At 40.1% G+C, this 26298-nt stretch overlaps 3 protein-coding genes across 3 annotated transcripts; 1 reads left to right on the plus strand and 2 right to left on the minus strand.

The window, feature by feature from the left end:
• Nucleotides 1-1367: 1367 nt before the first annotated feature.
• Nucleotides 1368-18668, minus strand: hic2 (hypermethylated in cancer 2). The gene is made up of 2 exons (XM_077714772.1): nt 18472-18668; nt 1368-8598 (listed from the first exon to the last, which is right to left on the minus strand). Exon 2 carries the CDS (start codon nt 8537-8539, stop codon nt 6794-6796), a length of 1746 nt encoding a protein of 581 aa, XP_077570898.1. The 5' UTR covers nt 8540-8598; nt 18472-18668; the 3' UTR covers nt 1368-6793.
• Nucleotides 17854-24483, minus strand: il12b2 (interleukin 12B 2). Its single transcript, XM_077714595.1, has 7 exons — nt 24348-24483; nt 24144-24246; nt 23864-24054; nt 23585-23733; nt 23383-23504; nt 18195-18227; nt 17854-17863 (listed from the first exon to the last, which is right to left on the minus strand). Exons 1-7 carry the CDS (start codon nt 24481-24483, stop codon nt 17854-17856), a joined length of 744 nt encoding a protein of 247 aa, XP_077570721.1.
• LOC144195137 (uncharacterized) lies at nt 18405-22016 on the plus strand. Its single transcript, XM_077714552.1, has 3 exons — nt 18405-18455; nt 20323-20892; nt 21675-22016. Exons 1-3 carry the CDS (start codon nt 18405-18407, stop codon nt 22014-22016), a joined length of 963 nt encoding a protein of 320 aa, XP_077570678.1.
• Nucleotides 24484-26298: the final 1815 nt, after the last annotated feature.

Below are 26298 nucleotides of genomic sequence, written 5' to 3' on the forward strand. Positions count from 1 at the left end.
TGTCAACTGCAGGGAATTTGCAAAATTTGAAAAAACTCACTGTGCAATTGGTGACATAACAAGAAGCCCCCCCCCCATTTTAACACTAAATTGCCTTAAATTGAAATATAAAAATACTTTCATTCAGTACACGAGCCCAAATTCGTTGCATACCTTTGATATAAATATATATATATATATCTAGCCAATGTTGGGTTCTGTTGAGTAGATAAAACATTCATTTACATACCTGAGAAGGGCGTGAGCTAGTGTTTCAATCGGTGTGTTTACTGTCAAAGATGCTCGGGCATTCCAGAGCGAGCCATCAAAAGAAGGATTCTGGGTGGGGTGAAGGAGGCCTGGAAAGGCGGTCTTTGCATCATGTGGCTCTGCTCTGCACTAAATCAAGAAGTTTGGAGGAGATAATGGAACAGGTCACACAAGAGTTGGAGTCCTTGTCTGTGCTTGCATTAGTTTTGCAATGCCTACAAGGACTTCTTGCCATATTCCAAGACTTAAAAAGGAGCCAGAAGGAAAATAGCACTTTGAAAATTTAGAATTTTCATACATTTCTTTAGGGAGTGCAAACAACTTTAAAATGACTGAACGGCATTTGAATTATATATACAAAAACACATTAGAAAATGTACTTTTAGCAATTTTGATTAGTGGATAGGCACAAAGGATTACATTGCAAAAATTCAAAGCAGCTGGAATGAGTTTGCCATAGATGCCTGTTGTCATTAATTTGGATTATACACTACATTAGTAATTATATTTAAATATAAAACTTTCTCAACTTTAGTGTAATACTGCCATTTACAATATTGTCCCAAAAATTTGCTTCAGTCAATTTATAGTAAATCAAAAAATGTGTTTTAAAAAAACAGGGAGTTACATAGTGTAAACTTGAAAGAATCAAAAGTGTATGCACATAAAGAAAGGGAAGATGCAATTTTTCAGCTATGTTGACATCTTCAAAACACTAACCTGGCCACCTTTGATTCATCATAAAATACCAGCTCACCTGAAAAAGATAACCTCAAATAAGATGTGCATACAAGATACAAGGTCATGATGATGTTGCAGTCACATGACCTCTATCCATACAAAACACCAAATGATGAAAGGAATGATTTGGCACCAAAGATGATTGCAACTCGTAAAAGGATATAAAAAAAGTCTATAAACTTCCCTTCAAATCTTGGCCTTATGCAATATTAACGGCTGCCATTGACCACAGGAGATATCAAATCCATCTGAAAGGGTTCGTAATAATCATTTAATGCCTCTCCGTAAGTTCTAATAAAGTCCAATTGTTGTAGTAGGCTTTTCTTGACTTTTTGTTTGAACGAATCCTAAAAAATAAAAAAGCCACAAGCAACAGGTTCGGTTTTCAATCAAGCTTTTAATGAAAAGATCGTAAAATAACAGTTTATTTTCCTCAATGCTGTACATTAAGACTGCAAGGTTATGAATGCTGAGGTCAGCTGTAGTACACTTTTTATGACACTTAAGTTTTTTTTTTTCTGAGCCCCTTGGCAATGCACAGCGGCGGCTCTGACCTGAATACGAGAGCTCTCTGACGAGTGACTGGACATGAAGTGATATTAAAAAAAAAAAAAAGCCAGCCCAGCCTGGGTGCTGCCAACAAGCCACGCAAAAGGTCACGAGGAGCTCACCTTAAATACTGATGTGCGTTTGAGCCATCATTTGGAAGTCTAGACGTCTTTGTTTGCTCAAGAAAAAAAAAGACCAGTTGTGCGCACATTCACGTACAAACGCAAATGCGTTTTGCAAGCAACAGAGCTTTCAATGCTCAATTATTTATCAAGAAAGAGCCCATGCGTACGAACCAGAGCTTCTCAGTGCGCGGTTCCTGATACATTATTGAGCACTTCTTGCCAAAGTAAACAAATTGGAGTCTAAATTTCTGGAGCTACTTCACGGGTAAATTTACCGGCAGCGGTTTATTGTGTCCTTCCGGCAACAAACTGATATAAACTTCATAAAAAACAAAAAAAACAACAACAAAAAACCCTGGAGCTATGACTCACCATTTTGGCTTTGGATGGACGGAAAATAAGTAAGGTGTAACAACAGAACACGACAGTGCATTTCTGTAAACGATGAAAGAGGTATTTTGGTGTTGCGATTTAGAACATTAAAAACGGAACTGTAACAACCGATGCTGCCTGAGAGCTAGCGGAAATTATGTTGGGATAAAAAAATAAAAACTGTGGTTTGAAATGTACTGTACTGTAGTAAAGCGAGGGACGGTAAAGCTAAAGGTGAGGTTTATTGACCACTTTAACATTGGCTCCCATTGACGAAAATAAAATAGTAGTACCAGTTTTTGAAGCGAGAAGAAATCAAGTAAATACTATGTCCTGGAGAAGTAAGTTACTTTGTAAATACACCTTTTAAAGCTTTTGCAACACTGCATAAAGAGGTGATCCATCCACCAATCACAAATGACAGATTATGAGGTACTACTGGGAAGAATGGGACCGGTTAACCGATATGAGAGCATCCCAGGCTCAGCCGGAGCATTTAAAAACCATACAAAGTGCACTTAATAAAGCTATCTCACCCTACATTTCCCCAAATAAAATTTCTAAAGTAACAAATAAGAACACGCAAACATAACGAGTGGTTTAAAAGAAAAAAAATGCGAACGTTCTGACTTGTATGTTTGCTGCTTTCATTAAATGGCAGATGGCAACACCCAGGAAGAGCCCGTTAAAGAAAAAGTCAGTGGCCTCCAATCACAAGTCACATCATGAGGCTTTCTGTGACAAGAAAAAAAAAAATGGGTAAAATAAAAAAATATAAATGGGAAGGAAAAACACCCGCAGAGAATTACATTTAAAAACACTAGACATTCAGGTGTAACTGAGAAATTGGATAGTGACTATTAAAAAAAATATATCCTAGACAATAGTATCACAGAATGGTGGCTTTGTCTCGCATTTGATTCTCAGCTTGAAACTCTCAAAAGAAAAATAAAATAAAAAATAGGGGATCCTGCCTTCACCTCAGTCTCACACTTTGAGCAAATTCTTTGCAGAGGTGAGGGCACGATCACAAATAAATACATTCATCACTGACAATAGACATTTGAAGAAAGAAAAAAAACACTGTCAATAAGTGTTTGCACCAACTTTGTATGGAAGCTCGGCCAGCCAGAGTTTTGTGCACTGCTGTGACTCAAAGAAAAGGAGCAGCGGAGGCGGGGGGAAAAAAAAAAAGACAAACTTGCAATTCACATTTCACACTATCATTTTCATGTCAAGGAAGTAGACAAAAACAAAAGCTACCAAACACACCTTGATATGATACTATTTTGTTTTTACCTGCGCAGCCTCACCTGGCCCCTCCCACAATTGGAAAAGCGCCAGGAGGCCGTCGACAAGTGCGTACGGGCAAACACGGATCCGCACGAGACGCGGGTAAGGCGACCTGCTAACAATGCCTTTTGATGAACACATCAAGGATGCATTGCCCACCCCCCAGACAGGCCAGAGGGCACGAGGAGAAAGGGGGGTTGGGGCAACGGGTCACCGCAAAAGCCAGCTGGCAGAGGGTGGGGTTAGCGCTCCGAGAATCAAACACCCCCTCCTGCCCTCTAATTGAATATGCAACAGTCCACCACACGCTATTCTTTTGGCAGTAAACTGTGAAAAAAAAAGCAGTAGCAGGGAGAAAATAAAAATCCAACTCTGACTGGCCAGGCCTCAACTTGAGGTCTGTAAAAACTGTATATACGTTTGTAAACAATGAGATAAATACATATGTTTCTTTTTTTTTTCTCTTGAGCCACACATGGTTCCATAGTCATTAAAATGTGCTTTGGTTTAAAAAATAGTTTGTGGATTTTGGGTATGAGCTATTTTTTCTTCTCTTTGTACAACGTTGCAACTATTTATGAACATCATGTGTATTCAACTAAAATGTGGACTTGTTTGAGCTGCCTTACCTTTTGTCAAGGCTCTTTGTGTTAGCTGAAGTAGGCCCCCGCCCTCACCCTTAATTTTTTTTTTTACGTATGAAACTAGTGTTTTGCTTTGTCTCCCCATAATTAAAATACAGAGAAATTGATACAATACTATGTCTTACAAATGTAGCTGAGAGCCTGCATTCCCAGATGCAGAACCATCCCTGAAGTATTTGTATAGTAGTAGTTCTAGTAGTACTTCTAGTAGTAATAGTATTAGTAGTAGTATGGTCACAGTTTGGAGTTTTTTCTTCTCAATGTCACAAGAGCAAGCATTCGAATGCAGCTACAAAGTCTTTTTTTGCAACAATGGCTGGATATCTCGTACAAAAAAAAACATCCTTTGCATGACAGATATTGAGCTGCACTCCCCATGAAGGCAACGTATCGTGGACTCCATCTTACACCAGAGGATGGATGCATGTTTGTGGCTTACAAGAACAAGAGAGGGGGGGTTACGTGTACCAAACATGCAATTACTCGCCAACAGACAACCAACCGCTCCACAGCCAACATGACCGAGTCAGAAGTAATGTGAAAATCCAGGGTGTAGTGGCAAAGTTTCTAACTGTGGCAACATCCCTATGCGATAAATTCACAGATCAATAGAACACAAAGAAATCAACCCCTCCCTAAACAATCAAGACAGTTAAACAAAACAAAATAAAAGGAATGCCAATACCAAATATACTTCTAGTGAAGGTCCACAAAGTATTAAGAATGGATGCACTGGACAGGCTATTTAGTGACAACAGTGGCCATGACAACGGCCCAATATTAAGCATATATTGGCTTGTGAGGTAAAGCATCGGGAGATTAAAATAACTTAAAAAGCACTACGACACGGTCAAAAAAAAGTTAAGACGATGACGACGAAAAAGGATCTTTGTAGAAGTCAGATGAGTAGCTGTCCAGTGCATTGCTGCTTCTCCCTTCTTGTTACAAGTTTTCACAAGTCTGGCTCAAAAAGAAACTAACAAGCAACTCGAACTTCACATTAAATTTTCTGATTATAAATCCTAGTTTTTTTGTCTTTTTTCATTTTGTTTGGTCTGAACAGAACATGTCGAGCCCTGTTTTTAAAGTTTGGGAATATAAAGTGATAAGGACTCTGGACATAAAAAGAACATCATCATCAACAACAACAACAAAAAAGGTGGTTAAATTCACCGGCCCACCAATCAGCACAAGCTTTCCTTTGCAAACCACTACAACTTTCCACAGTCTCAATAGTCATTGGGCAAAACTCCATCAAAAGTGTGTTATTTATATGGACTTACAATATAATTCTTAACTTTGTATCATACAGGGGGGGTGGGAGAAAAGAAAATTAAATGTGAAATAATTTAGTATGTTATATATCTTAAGTACATCTTTTTTTAAAGCTTTGGTTTGAACTTGTCTAGCATTGTTTATTAGTTATCTCTGTCGTCCACATTCGCAAGCTCTTTGGAAAACATTACATCCAGACCAACTAACCATTACGTGCCTTTCGGAAAGACGCTACAGTACATTTTGAGGCGGCGCACCGTGAGCGGAAAACACCGGGAAAGCTATATTATATTTGGAATAAATGCACCGGCTAAAGAGACTATAAAACGCGAAATCTAGAAGAGTTAAAAACCTGTGTTGAGAGATGGGCAGGTTAAAGCATTAGGTGAAGATAATCTACACACTTTATACAATTAATTACATAGGAACTTTGAACTAATCAACATATAGCGCTCGTAAGAGTAATCAGAGGTAGCGAGGTCACAAGTCCATATAAATAGACTTTTTTTCTCATGGGGAGGAAAGCTATACAGACAAAATAAAACGTACCCACTGAATTTGGATTCAGTCTAAAACACCCTTTAGTAGCCCCTTGAAAAACAGCCCCCATCCAACCCCAAACCCTTCCCGCCTCAAGAAAACCCCAAGATCTTCCAGTTTAAACATTCACTGAAATATTATAAGTTCTTTGAGTAAAACAAGTACCTCAAGGGGGTGTGGGGGTCCTCTTTCCCAACTGGGTTTGGTTGCCTGGTACACTAACAGGCCAGTATGGAAATGAGTGACTCCTTATGGTCAATGGCCAAGAAGAGAACTTCATAGCACATTTATCCTATTTAAACTAAAACTTTACCCCGCCGCGATCACCCCCTGGAATCTTTCTCAGTTAAAGCACGGACACAGTCCCGAACCCAGTCACCCCCTCATCTTACATCCAGATGCCCCGTCTCTCAAGATAAAAAGGCTATAGTAAAGCTGTTAAGAGTAAAAACACTTTTTGCTAAATTATTGCCAGTAACTGGTATCAATGGGCTCTTTGAATCTTTTTGGTCAGAATGGCGCTGGAGAGCAGAAGGGACTCTTGAGTTATTGTTCAGTGGCCAACCAGCAAAAAGTTTGAAAGAAAGTTAAGAGGAAAGCCTTTTTCGGGTTGGGGGCGTTAGGTGACGAGGGCTGGACATTACATTGGTACCCACATTCACATTTATCGGTCTAGAAAGACCACAAGTCGCAAAGCTACGAAGCCACGACTGTGACTTTAGTCTGAGAATAAAAAGGACAGATAAGAGAGAGCGTGGAGGAAAAAAAAAAAAGTAAACTCTCCCTCTAGAACTCCTGAGAGGTGAGCATATGCCACTTAAAACTAATGGTGACACAATCCTGACAATATCACCACCATCGCCCAAAGTGTGGCAAAAATGCTCACTGGGCCAGGGCGTCGTAAACCGAACGTAATAGAACTGTGTAGAATGTGTACATGTGCGTTTCTTTGTAGAGCGAGTGTTCGTTTTGACTATTCCCAGAGTTCTTTGGCTTGATGCGTTTCTAAGAGGGCGAGGTGTGCATTCTCAGGTGACTGATGAGGTTGCGCTGCTGGGTGAACTTTCCACCGCAGAGCTGGCATTCGTACGGTTTCTCCCCGGAATGCACGCGCATGTGCTCCGTCAGGCGATACTGGCGGGTGAAGCGCATGCCGCACTCTTCGCAGGCGAAGGGCTTGAGGCCGAGGTGGCTGCGCATGTGGCGTGTCATGGTGCCCCTCTGTGTGAACATTTTGCCGCAGATGTTGCAGGGGAAGGGCCGGGTAAGCCAGTGACTCTTCTCGTGCTGCCGCAACGTCGCTGGGTCCTTGTAGCTCTTATTGCAAACGGTGCATTTGAAGGGGCGTGCTTCGGAGCCAAAGTTGGAGGGGCCCACAGGGGTGGAAAGGTCCTCGGCCTCCTCTTCGTCTTCCTCTTTCACATAGGTCCCCACTTCCTCTTTGATGTACAGCTCATCTTCGGTGTGTGTCTCCACGTGGGCATTGAGTTGCTCTGAGCTTGGGAAGCCTTTTCCGCAAGGAATACAAACGTAGAGGTTGTCCCCGAACGCTGGTTCGAAACCTTCCTGACGGTACACATAGTTGGCGCTCTGTTTCCCCTTGCCAGTTTTTCTTCCACCCACCGCACTCTCTCCGTCGCTCTGACCGCTCTCTTCGCTCTGGTCCTGGCCGTTCTCTCCTCCCTCTTCCTCGTCTTTACACGGGTGGCCCTGATCGGAGAGCAAGCCTCCAACGCCGCCCCCGCCGGCTCGGCTATCTTTCGGCCCCACAATCACCCCGTTAACCAGGGGCCTGTCGTGATCTTCTGTCTTTAATCCCGATGCCTCCTTCTTGGGCCATTCGTTCTTGCGCCCACCTTGCCGATACTTCTTTTGGGGTGGGGGTCCATCATGCAGGCCGTCTTCGGCTTTAGAGGGGCAGTTCAAGTCAGCGGGGTCTGAGCTGCAGACGTCCGCACCGGCAAGGGTTGTCGAGGAGTCATCCAGCGAGGCACTGTTGGTTGTGGATACTGAGGCAGATTGAGGAGATTCTTGAGAGTTGCTGTGGGGGCTCAGAGCATCTGTGACCGTGCCTGCCGACGGGGGGCTCTTTTTGGTCAGGTCTAGCCCGAGATCAGGCTCCCCCGCACTTCCTCCGCTGCTGAGGTGACCGTTACTGTTGCCATTTCCCCCGTTGACATTCCTCCCAGAGCTGCCGATATACATTTCGTCATCAGAGAGCTTGTCCCGAAGGCCTTCGTCTGGCTGTGGCTGGTCGGCGTCTGAAGGGGTGGGATGATAGTGGTTGTTGGGCCCGCCGGGCGTGGAAGAGGAAAGGCGCTGGTTATTGAGGCGTAAGCGGCTGAGGGGGCCTGGAGTGGAGGGTTTACCTGGCAGGGGTTTCCCACCACTGCGCTTCAGCTTCTTTCTGCACAAGGCAGCGAGGTCATGGAGCTGGAGGTAGCTGGCTGCGGTTAAGAGGGCACTGAAATTCTGCTCACTGCTGTGGTCAGAGGACGAGAGCAGCTTGCCAGTGTAGATGAAGTCCAGCACTTGCCTGAACACAGATGGGTTGACCATCTCTGTGTCAAGGTTAATGAGGTTATCATGGAGGACCAAAGATTTAAAGTAGATGCTGCTGGCTGCCAGGATGTTCTTATGGGCACGGAAAAGCGCATTCTCCACCACGATAATGACATCGCACAAAAAGCCCTTGGCCCTTTGTTGGTTGAGTTGCAGCAGCAGTTGTTTGGCATGATTTGGCAGTTCCATTTCCTCCTTCCGTCTTTCCTTCTATCTTGCTCTCTTCCTACACGAACGCCACCTTAAAGCTGTAAAGAGGAAAAACAAAACAAAAAAGTTGAGTTTGGAGTTCTCTAGAAGCAGCAACACATGAAAAAAAAGAGCACAAGGATACTACAAAGTTTATCTCTACAAGTTTTGCCAATATGTCAGGTATTCATCCATTCTTATTTAGGGGTAACGCTAGCTTCACACTGGCTTATGACATACCCCTCCATAAAATTTCCTATTGTGCAATCCAACAAACAAAAACAGCAATCAAACCTCTGCAAGACGGAAACAGACTGACTGCCTTTGAAACAACAATAAACCAGAACGTGTGATTGCAGCTCCTGTGAGTACACCCATATAAGCTTTAAGCTCTCGTGGGGATGTTGGCCAAATGTGCCACATAATCACATGGCAGCTTAGAAATAGGAAACCTTCCCCTCTCATCTTGCTTTTAAAACAAATTGCAACCCTGTGTGGATCAAATTCGGACTGTACATTTTGCCACTGTTCTGGCACAAAGGCTAAAGGGGTGGGAAGAAGAAAAAAAAAGGATAAAGTAACTATTTTACTAAAAAGGTGTCTACGCTCGGTTTATTTTCACTCTCACAAGAGTTAACTCTGGTTTCAGTGGGGTGCCCTTTTTTGGAAAGTGGCCTCACCCTACTCCTCATTAGGTCATGGTAATGTCAGCTCTGCCCCATTGTCCGGGGGTGGGGGTCGGTGGTACGGCAGGGCCGGGGGGAGGGATTAGGTGACACTTGAGCAGGTAAAACTACACAGGAGCCAGGGCAGGAAAAGAAGGGAGTGGAGGGTGTGGCTCAAAGACAAGGACAGCACCACTCGATCATCCAGAGAGGCCCTTCCTTATTTGGAAAATTAGGACAGACAAAGCTCTAAATTGTTTTGAACCAACAACACAGTATTTTTAGTGCATACAACAACCTAATAAATAAATTTTTAAAAATCCTTGGATTAAAGACTACATGGGAGTATAATATGTGTCAAAAGTGTTTGAAGAAATTATAATCCCATGTTAAAATGTCAGTGATAAACTCTCCAGTAATTTGGAGAACATGTTGTAGTTTGGGTTCCTGAAAGAGTTGAGATTATATTCAAACATTCTTCATTGGCACACCAATCACAGTGTCACTCTTAGAGAATGATTATTCTGATAGAGAAAGTTGACAGTACTACAACACCCACTTCAGGATACAGGTTTGGTGGTATGTATGGAACAGCCGCTAGCAAAATAAACTCTTTGTTGTCGTCCCCTTTCTCACACCTTTAGTGTTTTCCCACACATTTTCTGCCACCCCTTTTTTGAGAAAGACATGCCCTTCATGCTCATCTATTTTTATCATCCAAAGTTTGATACGAAATTCACCAGCGTACTATCGATGTTGCTGTTAGTCTTGCTATTTTCACAGTAATGTTTTCTTTTTCAACCACTAGAAATGGAATACTGCCCACTTTAAGTGATTCCTTGGCTCAAGTGTGGCACATGATGGCGATCGCTGGAAAGCCTTGGCCCCAATGAATCTGGACCAGCAGCCCTCCCTTGGACTGCTTGGACATTGAGAAAACAAAGACTTGCGTGGCCTACAATTTCGATTTATCCTATTCTTATTTAGCGTATGTTACGGACCAAATGCTTAATTTGGCTGGGCCTGCCACCAAAACTCAACTTGTTTTTTTTTGCCTTTGGCTCATAATTTTCCTGTTTTCTAAAGCCCTGGTATATACGGACACACATGATTAATGCCCATCAGAACAATGTGTTCGCATTACAAGAGATTATAGAATAACGCTTACCTTAGTCAGCATATACTATTGTACACGTCAATATGAACCATGTCAGCATTGTACCAATTGCGACAATTCATTATGTTCCATGGAATGATTCTTAACTGCCAGCAAATGCAAAAAAAGCAAAGGTTCAAAACAAATACAACAAACAATGTAGTTTAAATGGATTTCTTGTTTTTGTAAGGTGTAAATTATAAAAAATGCTTGCAAAGGCATACGATAAAGTCCACTATCCCTAAACCTTCCAGTATTTATCCGGGTCACTCTCAACCCTGAAAGCGTTTACCCAGGTCAGTTACCCGGAAATATATCAATGTGATTTGTGTTGACTTTTATAACATTTGCACTCAGTAGCCCCATAATAAAAATGTTCCTTATATACCTTGCTATTTCACCCGCGGGTCAATAGGAATTAAATATAGTTATGTATTGTGGAACTATGAAAAATGTTTGAACATGTATACATGCATACAAGTAAATGTGTATTTTCTCCCAATTAATACTTTCCAAAAGAAAAAAAAAACTATTATCTTTAAAACAAAACAAAACAAAAAAAATTCTGAATGTTTAAAACATGCTGTCATCATAGCCTTTATTTGAAAAAGTTGACCGAGCAAGACCTCAATTTATTGAAATCCTGTGAAAATCCAAAACATGAATGATCACAGACCGGGATTGGAACAACATTCCACTGTTGCTGGAATTGTTAGCTGGGGGTGCCTGTGTTAGAACCATCGAGCTGGCTGATACAAATCAGCTGGAGAGATCATTATACGCCAGGTCCAGGCCTGTGCCTGCCTCCTCTGCTTTGACACTACTACTCATGGTCTTCATCCCCCTCCCCCGTCGCCAGGCTGCTTCTCTATCGCTCTCATCTAGCCTTCTAGGCTTCCACCCAGCAGGCATACAGATGTAAGACAAAGATTTCATGCTACACGACATGTTATCATAATGAGCTAATCAGGAACATCTACAAATCTACAACTAATTCTTAAATATACTACCGGGATATGGAGCAATCAACTTGGCGATAGGCGATGATTTCACAGGAATCGTCACCAAACCGACATAAAAAAGGGCCTGGAACCCACATGCGCAAGGCAGACGAGGAGGGGGAAAGAAAACCTTTATCCCACCTCCTCATTTGGTCACCCCCCAATCACCCACATGGCTACCAACTCCCCCTGGCCCCTCCGGTGTTGTGCTGTGCTCGGCCGGCTGGATTCCAGGGAGCTGTTAATGGATTATTGCTGATCTATACGCAGCTAGAGAGGGACATGTGTAGGCCTAGCTCCTCTTCTTTAGGTGATGCCCAAGACAACAGGCTTAATACCACAGGGGGTGAGGGGGTTGTCATTGGTCCTACACTATCTTCACCTTTGAGTTGGGTAGCTTATTTCTTGTCTAAATTTCATATCGAAGGTGCAGCATAAACTCAAGGATGGATCAAACATTGACTGAAATATTGTATTTAGTTGAATAACGACAACTGGATATGGTTGCATCCTTGGTGGTGGGTTCCAGCAGTGTTAATTCCTGCATTTCTAATCCCTCTACTAAACGGCAAGATGTGTTCTGGCAGAGAAGTAGAGCGATGTCAAGATAGCTGGGTAGGAGGGCCTAAAGGAATTATTGACCCTTAAGAAACAAGGCGTGCTCTGACCAAACACAGCCCCACATACCAAGTGAAGCCAGCTCTGGGGGGCTTTGAGTGGAGAACGGGGTAGATGTTGCCCTTCAAGCTGCACCCTCAGGATCAGTTTACTGAGCCTGCAGTTTTGACCTTTTCAAAAACAGGCTGTGACTTAATGATAGAGGGGCAGCCTACCTCTAAAAACCTTTAAGCACCCCACTGCTTAGCCTCAACCTTGACTGCTTCTTAGTACCTCTTCTTAGGCCGACAGGGGTGTTTACCCAAACTTGATAGACATGATCAGAAATCAAGATCAAGTGTCATCCAAAGAACACAGTGTATCAAATCAATGCAAAGTGCCTCTTAATTATAACTTGTTATACCTAAGATCTGAACAATCAGGTTTGACTAGGCCCATTGACATGATAAGGATCAAGAGGCATTTTTTTCTGTTTGAAAGCTTTCACACACCGCTATAAAGATGAACCCATTAAAAACAAAGAAAATACTTAACGCCAGCCAAGTGGGTTGCAAGAGCACACAATAGTAGTGCAGAGGATTGTTCAATACTAGAAATTCAAGATTAGATTAGTCACTTAATTTCTCACCTACAGTTCTGTCACACAGATTTGCTTTCTTTGGTCAGATGATCACTCCAAATTGTCACAGGCAATTTGGAGGCCTGGTAAGGAATGCATCTTAAATTTTGACTTGTTTTTAACAATCTGCTTCTATGTATATCAGATTTTCACCCGTGGCATCCCCTTTTCTTCCAATAAATTTAAGGATTAAAAAGAGAAGGCCTGCCTAAAACTTCATACGGCGAAGGTGACGGAACGACCAGTGGGCTGTGGCACTAATCTCCAGAACAGAGAATCGGGAGCTTGGCTAGAGGGCAGAGGTGAGGCAAAGTCCTGTGGCGCAATAACAAAACACACCCTACTACTGTGAAAGGTCGTATGCTTACATCCAATAAGAAATGATGTGCCTGAATTCAAGAAATATCACTTAAGGCCAGTCTGTTTCTTCACTTCTTTTCAAGACAAATATGCTGGTAAAAGTGGACTCTGGTCATCTTGTTTAGATAAGGTAAGACAGACAGATGTGCAATGGAAGACAAAAGGAAAAAAATAGCCAACGGCTGCACACATGTAGAAGCCCTTGCTTCGCACACAGTCATGGAGACAGTGCACTTACAACACAAGCACACACCCAGAGACTATGCCGGTGGGCAGAACCAGTGGGGGGAAGGGTTAGGGGGATGGTACAAAGCCAGTTTGAAATACAAACAGCGAGTAACCACCTCCGAGCCATTTCAACATGGCCGACGAGCAGGCTGCATGGGCAAAGCTGATCCAAGATGGACTACATCCAGGTGCTGCAGCATTTAACAGGATTTCAATTCTCTCATGCGCTTTTCCATGAGCGAAAGCAAAGATCATGAAAAGGAGATTAGATACATGAGCTAAGATGTTCCAATTTTCGATCATACCCCACTTTGCTTCCCATACACGAGTAATACATGTTGTATCAAGAAGAAATCTCACCTTTAACAATGAGTTTATGAAGATTCTTGCTCATCCCACAACATCCACAATGAACAGATACTATATTTTCTGGACTACAAAGCACATTTAAAACCCTTTGTTTTCCCCCAAAATGGTCAATGAATGAGCTTTGTGAATTCCGAATGTACTTAAAAACCTCAAGCCTATTTGACTGACAAAAGTATAAAACAGCAGCAAAGATCTCAACACATTTGTATAAAATCTCATCAACGTGGACATTTTCAATAATAAATACAATACAAAATTCATTCGGTGACCTACACTTGATGCTCTTATGTCAAACACCTGATTCCCACCAACTATGGGAAATTTGAACACGGATTAATTTCTGGGCGTGAACTGCAAAAGAGAGAATGTCATGTAATTGTTTGATATAAATGTCAGTGTGGATCGAGAAGGTACAATCCATATTGATACATGCTGAATAAGGAAGAGCAGGGTCAAAACCTCTCAAATTAGACTCATTTTATGTGTCAGGCAGTTTAGCCTTGATGCAGACAAACATGTCCTGCCTGGGGTAAAAGACAATGAATAGAGCCCCGTCCATTTCATCACAGTAGGGGGGTCAATGGCCATTGCGCAAGCCAGTGCCATATACCCCAGTGTCGTACAGCCAACGAAAACATGATCGAAACAAGATTTTAAAACAAGTTTGTTCTTGAATAGACATAAGGTTTTGAAAAAACTGAAAGTACAATGACTGACATTCACCATTGCCAATGTTGGTGTACTTTTACACGAACTAGCTCCCCCACATTACATACATATGAGTGCTAGTTTATTCAATGTAAATTGAGCTGCCACTGTTCAAAACTCATGTGTTGCATTAAATAGCATAAATAGGCTTTACAAACAAAACAATAACTAAAACATGACTTGATCAAATGAGGCTTTTGTAACAGTAATAAACTATAAGATAAATGAAACAAAAGAGAACATAAGACTTATTTCATTAACCAAAAATATTTTTTATAGGAACGATTGATATTGAAGAGTATTGGAGTACTAAGCGGATGTTTTCTTTTCTAGCGAGAAGCTTAATCAAAAAGCCAATTTCATTTAAAACAAAAAATATGTTAATCCTTCTACAGTGCAACTGGAAAAAGCTATTAATTAGTTGTTGTCTATTCGTTTATGTTATTGACTATATTTCAGTTAGGCATGAACCGAAAACAGAAAGGAATGGTACAATAATTATTGCAATTACCGCACTAAAATATGAAAAGCTAAGTGTTAATATACTCAAAATGTGGAACAAAATTAAAATGACATATTTCTCTTGTTTATTCAAAAAAAGCATTATAGTTAAATTGTAAATATCTTGTCAATTAGTGATGGGAGCTCTTGTAGCTCCAGGGGAATTTTAATTTAATCGATACTGGTTGAAAATGAATACATTTGTATTTATTTCCTTCAAAATATTGACACAAATATTATCATAATCTCAGCTTCATGGTATTCTCACGTAAATCATGTTTTCACCAAATAAGTGCTAACCTTACTCTGGCTTATTACCTTTGTCCCATTTATTAAGATAAGTATAGAAAACTAACTTGATCCAGTAATTGTTACTACAGAAAACTTTCTAAGTTGGGAGACTTGTGAGTCATTGTGATTAATGATTCTGGCATTATTCAATTGCACCTCATCTGGCAATGCCAGAAAACTATCAAAGTTAAATCCTGATTGGCACCGGTTTAGTTTAGTACCTCTTTGTGTGTGGAAGTAAAGCAATCAGCAAGCCAGTGAACATATGATTGCCATGATAAAGTAACTGTGCCTTTGGAAGAATGAACTTTGTTGGGGAGATAAGGATGGCCTCATCCTCCCACTCCTCCAAAAAGCAGCACGCCCATAAAACCTGCAGCCAATGTTTTGCCTGAGGACATTGAGCATATTGGGTAAGGAAATACACTGCACGCCTCTTTTTTTTAAGCAGAATTACCACATACAGCCATTGAACACAATGTAACCCACTGGCTTTTAAAAGTACGCTAAAGACGAATTCTTCTGAAGGATCAACAACAACCCATGCCCTCGATGCAGTGGCCACTGAAGAAATCAAACTATTCAAAAAAAGCAAGCAAACAGGACACATCATGTCCTATATGGACACAAGGGCCCAGCCTTTAAGTCTTTCAGCGCATGTCAGCAGAACATATAGCCTACGTAACCTTCTTAATGTATTGTGCTGCCTACACGCAACTATAAGCCATGATCACAATGTACACAGGGAACTGTGTGTATTAAGAGGGGGGATAGCTGATCATGAGGCACACACAGGCCACAAATAAACCTCCAGGCCCCACTTCGTAGTCTGTAGTGATCAGTTCAGCTTGTCACATTGATCAGTTGACTCATCTTGAGTGAATTGAAACTCAAAGTACCTCTCTTGATATTTAACAGCTGTGCTGCGCAGATGTTCAGTGGTAAAACGTCAGGTTGGCCAAACCCCCAAAAAGCTGCACTTTTTTTTTACATGAACTCCTTTTAAAGTTCACTCTCACTGTAGTTGAAGCGCCACATGGACTCTAGCAACACTCGGAGTAAGTGCAATGCAGGCAGCATGACTCCAACCCGCACCGGCGGGTATACTTACATTAGTTTTAATGAGGTGTCATCTTTGCAAAACAAGCTCGAATAAACAAAGTGTGTGTATGCCCACTGTAACATAAGCAAATGCTGGGGGCAATGCGAGAAGTCAGGACTCCTCTCCTTCCCATCAGCTCTATGAGCTGCATCTAATTAAGATTGTGTACACAAAATGTAGGGTTTCAAGCTTACGATGGGTCACGCCTAAAATAGCACAATTTAACAAGTTACTCACTCAGTTTAGCCTGGCATATGTAGTTGACTAATTTTGCTAAGAGTGTAAGAAATTGTTGCTGCAGGTCAGTTTGACAATCCGTGGCAAGGGTGAACAATTTCCAGGAGGGGGGAAGAATATAAGGTGGACTCTGCAAAGTTAGATTTAAAAAAAAAAAAAAAAAATTGGCATCCTGATTACAAAATTGTAGTCTGTTTTTTTTTTTTTTACTTCCACTTCAAAGGGGTTTGGGTAAAATGGCCACACCTAAAAGCGGTATCCTTTGTGTTTAAATATTAATTTCCACAGCATCTGAGATCCAAGATATTCTCAATTTGCAAACCAATATTCTTTGAATAACCCTATTTCATACAAAGATCATTTAAACAAGGTGTTGTCTGTCCCTTTAAATAAAAACAACCATCTTTCTCACCGAGTATTTCAGTGTAACATTTCTGCAAATAAATACGGTAATGCTATTATTGTAACATTCTGGTTTACAAATAAGTCTTACCAACATTTGGATAGAAACCTGTTGCTTCCTTTATTAAATAGTAAAACATTTTTAAAACGACTTGCACCATCTAAGGTACCCAAAGAGTTACTCTCTCAATTCTAGTCAGAATATAGAAGTGAGGCTTGTTTCTGAATGCCCAATAAATCATATTACATTTACAATACATTTATTTACTGTTGGGGAAAAACAGACAATGCTATACGTTCCTGTTAAGTGTGCAACCAAAATGAAAAAGTTACGTAAAATTAATCACAAAACCACACTGTGTGGCACAATACCTATCAAACAGTTCATGGACTACTTCAGACAACTTAAAGTCACTGTGAGTTTGGGCCCTCAGGTGTGACCAAGCCACAAATGCATGCATTTGCAGGTGGTGTAACCCTTGGCAGCCGAAACAGGAAAATGCACTTTAGAAGGTTCAACTAAAACAGAAGCCATTAAAGGGAACTTACATTGCTGACATTCCTATGCCTTATTATCTTCATGCCCCTTGGTACTTTTAGCAACACTAATCACCTGAGAAGCCAAACTGCCTTTACATCTTGGAAGTAAATAATACATTTGATGTGTGAATGAGATCTAGATCCGGAGTGTTCAAACTTTTTTGCTCCAAGTTCTACTTTTCAAAGAGATCTACCAATTTTTAAACAGCCGCAGGAAAACCTCAGCAATTATTTATGTTGATATAACTCACATTAGACTCTGTCAACACATATGGTGGTGAAAATCCACTTTTGATTTGAATAACATAAGAATCTAGGGATCTACCAATAGTACCCTGGGGATGTACCAATAGTTCCTTGGTGATCTACCGATAGATCGCGATCTACTCAATGGGCACCCCTGATCTAGATCTACTATAAAGCTGATTGGACCAAATCTAAAAATTGCTGCTTGGGGGGAGTCAATTTGTGAGCTTGCACCAACTGCAGTCCACAACATTGGTCCTGCTAAATCGCTTTAATTGGCCCTACGCGGCACAAAAGGTGGATTAACCTGACTATAAACAATGCACGTTGTACCATACATTAGGTATCGACTGCACCCATTATGGTAAATGCATCAAATGCGTTGAATTTGCACAACTGAGTCCCATTTAGATTGACAAAAGCCGGTGATCGGATTTGTACCTTTTTTTCTTATTATTGTTCGATTAAATCAAGGTTTTGATGGGATTGGAACGTGAAAGCATGATTACACGATGCATCTTTCTTTTTTTTCCCCTCCGGCGTTTACGTTTTGATGATTGGGTTGACGGTGGCCCGGTGGGAGACATCATTTTGCAACCCAATCGTGCCAACATAAAACGCCAGCATTTGCAAAGCACTTTTCCATAAACATTTTCAATTCTAAGCCAAACAAAATTCTAAGTTTCACGCATCGGCGATGAGGAAAACCCTGCACCACGAAGACCGAATCGGCACCAGCATAGTCCCCCCTTTTTTTGTTGGCACGCCGTGGAAAAAAAACCCGCAGATAAACTACCAGCAAAGGAAAGAATCCCCATCGACATGCACACATCCTGCAAGCCCTCCGACACAGATTCATACGCAATGATCATGGTTTGTAAATACGTACCTTCTTACATCGGTAGGGTGGTTCTCAAGCGTTCTTTACCATCCTCTTGCTCATCTCACAGCCTTCGGGACGCCATGTTGCAAGCTTATGACGTTACGCTTCCTCACCCCTGACCCACATTTGAATAGGAACCAGCCCGGAGTGCAGCACGAGAGAAACACAGCCCACAGTGGGAGGGTTCGAACTCAGAACAGCAGCCCTCCCCTCCTCGCTGGCTTTCAGGCAGGGCGACCGGCCAGTAGGGGTACCTGCAAAGATGGGAGCCACATGCATACCTCATTTAAATGACTGTTTTCCTCGCTTACAAATATACGCGTTTGGCCCAAAAATTGCAAAAAGCTTTAAAAAACAAAGAAAATCTCGTCTTTAACATTGTAAAGACCACACAAAGAACGCATTAAAGGCTATTAACTGAAAGACAAACCGTTATCATGGATGTATCTTCAACGTTTTTATACCTGTAGTACTGCCAATGGTCAGCCTTTAGGTTTTGAATGAGAAAAAAAATGAGAATACACGTTACCTTTGAGTAATATACCACTTTTCACTTTCTGGTTGATATAGTTTGACCTCGAGGTCTTAGGAGTGAGAGTAAAAACGTGTGTATTTGTTAGGCAAGGAGGTCAGAAAGTGGGCACCAGATGTGCGGAAGTGGGGTTATTTATGGGATCCTCCTTTTAAGCACAGAAGACCCTCAGTTTGCTTCATTCCGATCGTTTTAAAAGGACACTGGATTTAAGCATTGGTTTTTATTTAACCAATCTGGTTAAAAGTTATTGTAGGCGTTCAGAGGGTACATTTCGATCATTTGAGTTCCAAAACAATAACAACGCTAAATGTATACAGCGATGATGAATGGCATTGTGCCAAAGCGTTCTACTGACACCTGGTGTTGTCTAAGTAAACTGCAACGAAATGCTCCATCTACATTACAGTACATTTTGTATTAAAACAAACTCAAAAATATTCCCCTTCCTTAAGATTCATAGTTGTGTTGATAAACTTTCAGCAATCATTTACAACTTTTATTGGAACGTCATATTGTCAATATATATATATATATATATATATATATATATATATATATATATATATATATATATATATATATATATATATATATATATATATATATATATATATATATATATATATATATATATATATATATATATATATATATATATATATATATATATATATATATATATATATATATATATATATATATATATATATATATATATATATATATATATATATATATATATATATATATATATATATATATATATATATATATATATATATATATATATATATATATATATATATATATATATATATATATATATATATATATATATATATATATATATATATATATATATATATATATATATATATATATATATATATATATATATATATATATATATATATATATATATATATATATATATATATATATATATATATATATATATATATATATATATATATATATATATATATATATATATATATATATATATATATATATATATATATATATATATATATATATATATATATATATATATATATATATATATATATATATATATATATATATATATATATGTATTTATTTATTGTTTTCATTAGACATCCCTGTTTTGAAAAATCCAAATGAAGTTGAAAGAAGTCAGCAAACAGCAGTGACACAGGAGACCCATTTGTAGTTTCCATTGAGACTGTGTGTCAAGGCCTCGTCACATGTGATCACATGCACTTCACTTCACTCCCCACCAAAAACATGCTGTTTATTCCAAATTGCCCCTCTGGAGGTTGGAATGTTGCCAATAAAAGGGGGCCGGAGAGGCCGATCGTCTCCTCGGCGATGGGGGTGTGAGGATGCTCCTGAACGGTACCATCCCTCTGTCGGTGGATTTTGACTCTGTCGGTGACTTCTTTGTGTTCATCTTCCACATCTTGTTCGCCACCAGCGCGGTCCTAGTGGCCGGCTCGGTGGCCGTCGGTATCGCCTCCAGTCGTTGGTTGCGTATACAGAACCGTTTCATCTTCATGCTCAACACCAGCATGAGCGACACGTTAACCGGCTTCTCCGCCTACTATCTGGGCCTGTTTGACGTCCAGGAGGGCTACCCATCCCGGAATGGAACCTTCTATATCCTCCCTTCTTTCCTAGGTGTCAACGTGCTGACGTTCCTGTTCGCGCAGTTTGACCGCTACCTGGCAGTGTGTCACCCCTTCTTCTACAATCGCTACATAACGCGCTCACTAGTGATCAGTGTGTGCGCCTTCTGCTGGATCTACACCTACTCCATCCTCACCGTGCAGAATATGGTCCCCATCTCCAAGGCGGCCCAGATCAACGCCTTTGGGGTAATGACCTTGCAGATCATCGTGTTGGTCAAGGTCAGATTTAACAAAATATTTACAAAATACAAATGATTCATACCTAATATTTTAGGATAACGACAGTAGTTTTCTTGCTGTGAAAAAAATCCTCACGTTTGCATAATGAGTGAATTTTAGACAACTCTTAAAATGTTTTTTAATTTCATTTATTATTCTATACACTTTCAGTCATACCTTTTGACAACAGCTGGCTGCTGTCCCCGTTTTTTCTTCTTCTTTAAACCAAATCAAAGTAGGCACAAGATATGGCTGATTTTTTTTTCCAATTCTACATTTCTCATGTCACTTCCAACCAAAAATTGTAATAAATACATAAGTAACTCCGGCAAAATGTGACACTTATTGCACCGAGTCGAATGAGGCATAATGAGCTCCAGATCCCCCTAAAATTGTCTTTTTTGAGGGGGCAACAAACTTGAATAAAACTTTCATTCATGGTGTGTATCCTAATATCGTGCTAGAACGTGATTTTGTACCCAAGCCCAGCGATATTTTAACAAAAGATGGATCCTGTAGAATTTTGAAACATCAAATGAGTCTCTTAATTTATGACCTTGAATTTTCTCAAATTTAAGATTAAAACATATTGTGTGATTTTACTCATTTTGTTCTGCAAGGCAGGTATCCCTTTCTGTCTATTTGTGTACTGGACGTGCTCATTTTAACCGTTCTTGCACCTGAAATCTTTTGTTGTGGCTCTGTACTTGTACACATTGACAATTAAGCCTTCCTTTACATGACGACTTGTGACCTTTTGTAACCTCTCACCAATCATCAAGGTTCTGATGACTATCAAGCTGTACGTGATTGCCCGAAACCATCTGGCCCGCGAGCCGCCCAGCGCCGAACGAGACAACAAGAGGGAGTCGCTTCGCATCATCGTTTTCGTGGTCATCTGCTTCCTGGCCCTTTGGTGCCCCTCCTTTGTCAATATCATCGTCAGGCAGCTCACCCGGACTGGTCTCCGCTTCCGTAACGAGGCCACCAATCTGTTTGCCATTATGGCGCGCCTCAACGCGCTGGTTACCCCGGGTCTGTATATCTGGGGCAGCCCTGCTCTCAGGGGGGCCGTTTGGAGGGTCGTGTGGAGACGGGTGTGCCCCAGATTGAGAGCTAGGTAATGCATGAACATTAAGCATTTTATTTCTAATTTGCTTTGACATCTTCATTTCTCTTTCAGAGTTGATTTACTGACTTCAACGGAATGTGGATGAAAAATAAAATGGCATACGTGGATGCTGATATGCTTTTGTTGAACAAATATTTGATAAATGAATGGAGGTTTTCATCTATTCTCCTATTCCCATTTGCTTTCCCATGTTCTATGTCTACCGAAAATTATTTGTACTTAATGGGCAATTATGATTGTGTTATCATCAGTCAAGATTTAGAAAAGTACAAAATAATATAGATTTCGTTATAAAATGTCATTCTAAATTATTAACATCTGCTCTAGTAAATGGCAGAAAATGAGTTGAGCTGAAACTGAAATTTTAAAAGATGTTGACCATATAGTATCCATTATTATTTAATGATGCTTTATTAATGGAAGATACTCAAAGGTGACGTAATTCACAAACATTATACAAATATGCATCATTTTTTTACATTGTTCAAAGAAAAAAAATCTAAAGTCGATAAGCACTCATTGTTATTCAGTGAAAACAGTCCACAAGCACATTTATGGATAGCAACATATCACCGCCTCCTTGGGTTTAGCAAACCTTCATTTTTCCTCCTTGGATCTGCAACGAGTTAATCAAATTCAGATTTAAAAGGTAAGGTGGTTCCTATAGATACTGTTGTATTTGTACATATAAATGGAACCATTATCTTGAGTCAGTTTGTTTGTTTGTGAGCATTTAAGTGTTAGTTTAGCCCCTCATCAGGTTTCTTTCTTTTTTTTTTATTTGCCTATGGCCGTTTGCTTGTTTAGAGTTTGGCAAATGTGGCTCTCCTTTCTCAAATTAAACCCTCAGTCACTGGCTGCCATTGATGGTAATGTTTAACCATTTGAATTTGGAGAGCTGTCAGTGACCATTCACTGTCAGTTTATAATGATTGGACGTCTATCATGGTCAATTGAACTGAAACGTGGTCATTTACTGCCACCCCGCTCAGTTAAAATGCATTGAATGTCTACTGCCATCAATGACTGCCTGTGTCTTCAAATTGTGCCATTTTTATTCCATCAAGTGCAAATTAAAGTTTAAAAATTGCCCAACAAGAGCTTGTCATAACCGAGTTCAATGAATGCTAACAAAAGAAACAAAATTATAATAATAAGAATAAAATATTGGGAGTATGATTGAGCAACTGCAAGAATATTGCAATTGGCTGTTTAGTTGTTGGAATACTCGGTTTAAAATAAATATATAATAGGTGAAAAGGTTTTTGTGTCAGAATATCAGTGTTTTTTTTAAATAATTACATGACACAGGGGACGTTCCAATTAGTTTTTCTCAAAGACTTTGGATCATTACCTGCGTTTTTACATTCGTCCAGCCAGTCCAGTGGCTCCAGGCCGACTGCACCAATGAGTCCCGGGAGCGGACCCTCAGTTTGGTGATCATCTTGGGTATTTGCATGGGTGATGTGCTCTTGACACTCTCAAACTGTACAAAACAAAAACAAGGATTACTGAACTGTTTCTGTACAAGAAATACCATTACACATTATGTGCACTCACATTGCCGTCATGCGCGCTCTGATATTCAACCTCGTGTTCCAAGGCGAAGAAGCTATGAGGTTTGGACCAGCTTAATGGAGGCTTGACAATCACATTTAAGCTGTGGTCCAGCTCTTGACATTGGATGGTATGCGGGCTGTCTGGTTTAACTGGTAACAATAGAAGTGACACGTTCACATATAACAAATGTCAATACAAGTCATTGGATTTGAACTGGGAAGGGCTTGCAGTTACCACAATGGGAGTGATTGAGTTTGTTTATTAATTGCAAAGACTCACTGATGTCTCGAAGATGAAATTTCATGGTCCTCTTGAAGAAGAAATAGCCATCGGTGGCCTCGGCAGTGAGCTCCAACATGGTGCTCTCCTCAGCATAAGGTGAGCGCGAATGATACAGCTCAAAGTGGAGGCTTCCATCTTGTTTGTTAACTGTGCCGTTATACCAGTGGCACAAGTCGTTTCCTTTGCGGCTTGAAGAGGGACCAAAAAGAAACATTAATCCCATTTACATTTGGACTGAGCTCAATAGTTCATTTTAAATGTATTTTTTTATATTTACCAATGTGGCCCCAGTCCAAGCCGTACAACATGGTAGGTACTGTTACTCCACGTACAGCTAAATTTGCAGTTATAGGACTTTGCACGACAGGAGAGGAAAGAATCTGAAAAATAGACAATTGTAAAAAAAAAGAAATTTAGCATTAAAAAGGAATGATGGCATTACTTTCATTTTGGAGGGCTTCCTAAAATAAGATCATCTCACCGGGTTTTTCTTCATCTATCAACAGTAAATAGACAGAGGCGCTTTCACTCCCGTGCCAGCAAATGTATTCTCCCAGACTGGGCTCCCCTACACCCCTGACTAGTAGACTGTGATCATTCTTGTCCAAATCTTTCATCTCATCACCTTCAAAACTCCACCAGACTTTATCTCCTTTGGATGTTGTGCCGCACGGTAAAGAGACGTCTTCGTTTAGTCTTGCCACCTCAACTGCACAAATGAAAACAATTATTATTTCAGTTACACTCTTCTCTTTTTGACATTCTTCAACATGATAAATACACATATTGGGAGTTAGAAACTGTGTTATGTATAAGGAGATGAAGAAAGAAAAAAATTGAAAAAATGGTAAAAACACATACATCTTTCTGGGAACATGTCCAGTCCATCTACTCGCATGTGTCTGATGAATAGGAAAACCAGTATCCACATGGATGTCTGGGGGAATCAAATAACAATTGATAATCATTTAAATATGAAAAATAAACACTGTATTCCAACTGTGCCTTTCCCTTACCATTCTGGTGAAATTATGCTGCGGATAAAAGAAGAGCAGAAGTCCAATTGATCTGATGAACGGATGCACCAATAAGTGGCAAAGGCTCATTTTTATAGTCAAATATCAGCTCCATATTGATAAACACCCACATAAATTTGAGGGAGGAACTTTGGGACATCGAAAATACAATCAGCAGTCTGTCTCAGGGCATTTCCTTTTGGTTGTCTTGTATGTTGTATTTCATACGAAGAGGAAAAAAAGCGGGGTGGTTTCAAATCAGATAAGATATGATACTAGAGTGCTTGTGTGAGTATTTCTGTGGGTTAAGGGGGGGTGCCCCTAATTGCTATTAGTATTTTCCTTACCCATTGAATAGATTGATATTGAATATTATTGTGTTTTATAAAACAATTTTGCTTCATCAGTCAGTTGAAAACTTAAGCATCATTAAAAGTGAGCTGACCATGTGTTGAGAAAATAGCCACAATTTCAAATGTATGTTTTGGAGATTTGGGAGGAAATCGGAGTACCTGGAGAACTATATACCACAGGTAAGAGGGGTATCTTTAAACTTGTTGCTTCTCATTTGCAGTGATAAATGTCCATTTTAACTGGGAGGTAGGGAATGATCTATGGCAGCCTTCCTAAAAAAAAATGGACGTAAATCTTTGTCAATGGCACGGAAACATGATCATCTTCATCTAGCCCTGCTATTTCAAACCAACTGGACATTTATTGACATCAATAGTAGACTCTTTCTTTTACGACTCAATCACGCTAAAATTTCTCATTTAATGACAAAAAGAAGCATTCAATACATTTACGCCAGATGCGGCAGGGGATTAATAGTGCATACAGCTCTCTAGGAAAAGATGGCAGAGGGATGTCCCATAAAGGAATTTCCCCACTTACAAGTCAGTTAATGGGCATCCCCAAATTCCGGCCAATATTATCTTAAAACTTCCTCCTACTCATATTGCAGATAAATGTCCTTTCTCTGAGTGGAGTTGTTTAACTCTAGAAACCGGAACTCACGTTTCCTGTAGTGTTGCCTCATGTTATACAATGAAATTTCATCTTTTAAAGTTGACAAGAACTCTAAAGGATTCTAGTTACGGTATTTTTAATACCATAGTGGCGAATATGTATTGCAAAAATGGTAATCCTTGATCACATCGATTCTAATGTGTCAATTTAAATGAGTTTGTTGATTTTAATTCATATTAATTCAGGCCACGGATAGCCAGAGCCTATTTAAGTTGAGTGATAGATGGACTATTGGTTGTAAGTACTTTAAAGTAATAGACCATTTATGATCAGTATCCTCTTTACGCAGGTTTCGGTTTAGTTGACTGTTATTTTCTGTGGTTTTGTTGATCTTCACTTTCAGATAAAGAGGGGCAGAGTTATCTTTCTCTGAGGTTCTCTTCTCAA

The sequence above is a fragment of the Stigmatopora nigra genome, chromosome 4 (genome assembly GCF_051989575.1).
Source record: "Stigmatopora nigra isolate UIUO_SnigA chromosome 4, RoL_Snig_1.1, whole genome shotgun sequence".
In the NCBI taxonomy this organism is placed as follows: domain Eukaryota; kingdom Metazoa; phylum Chordata; class Actinopteri; order Syngnathiformes; family Syngnathidae; genus Stigmatopora; species Stigmatopora nigra.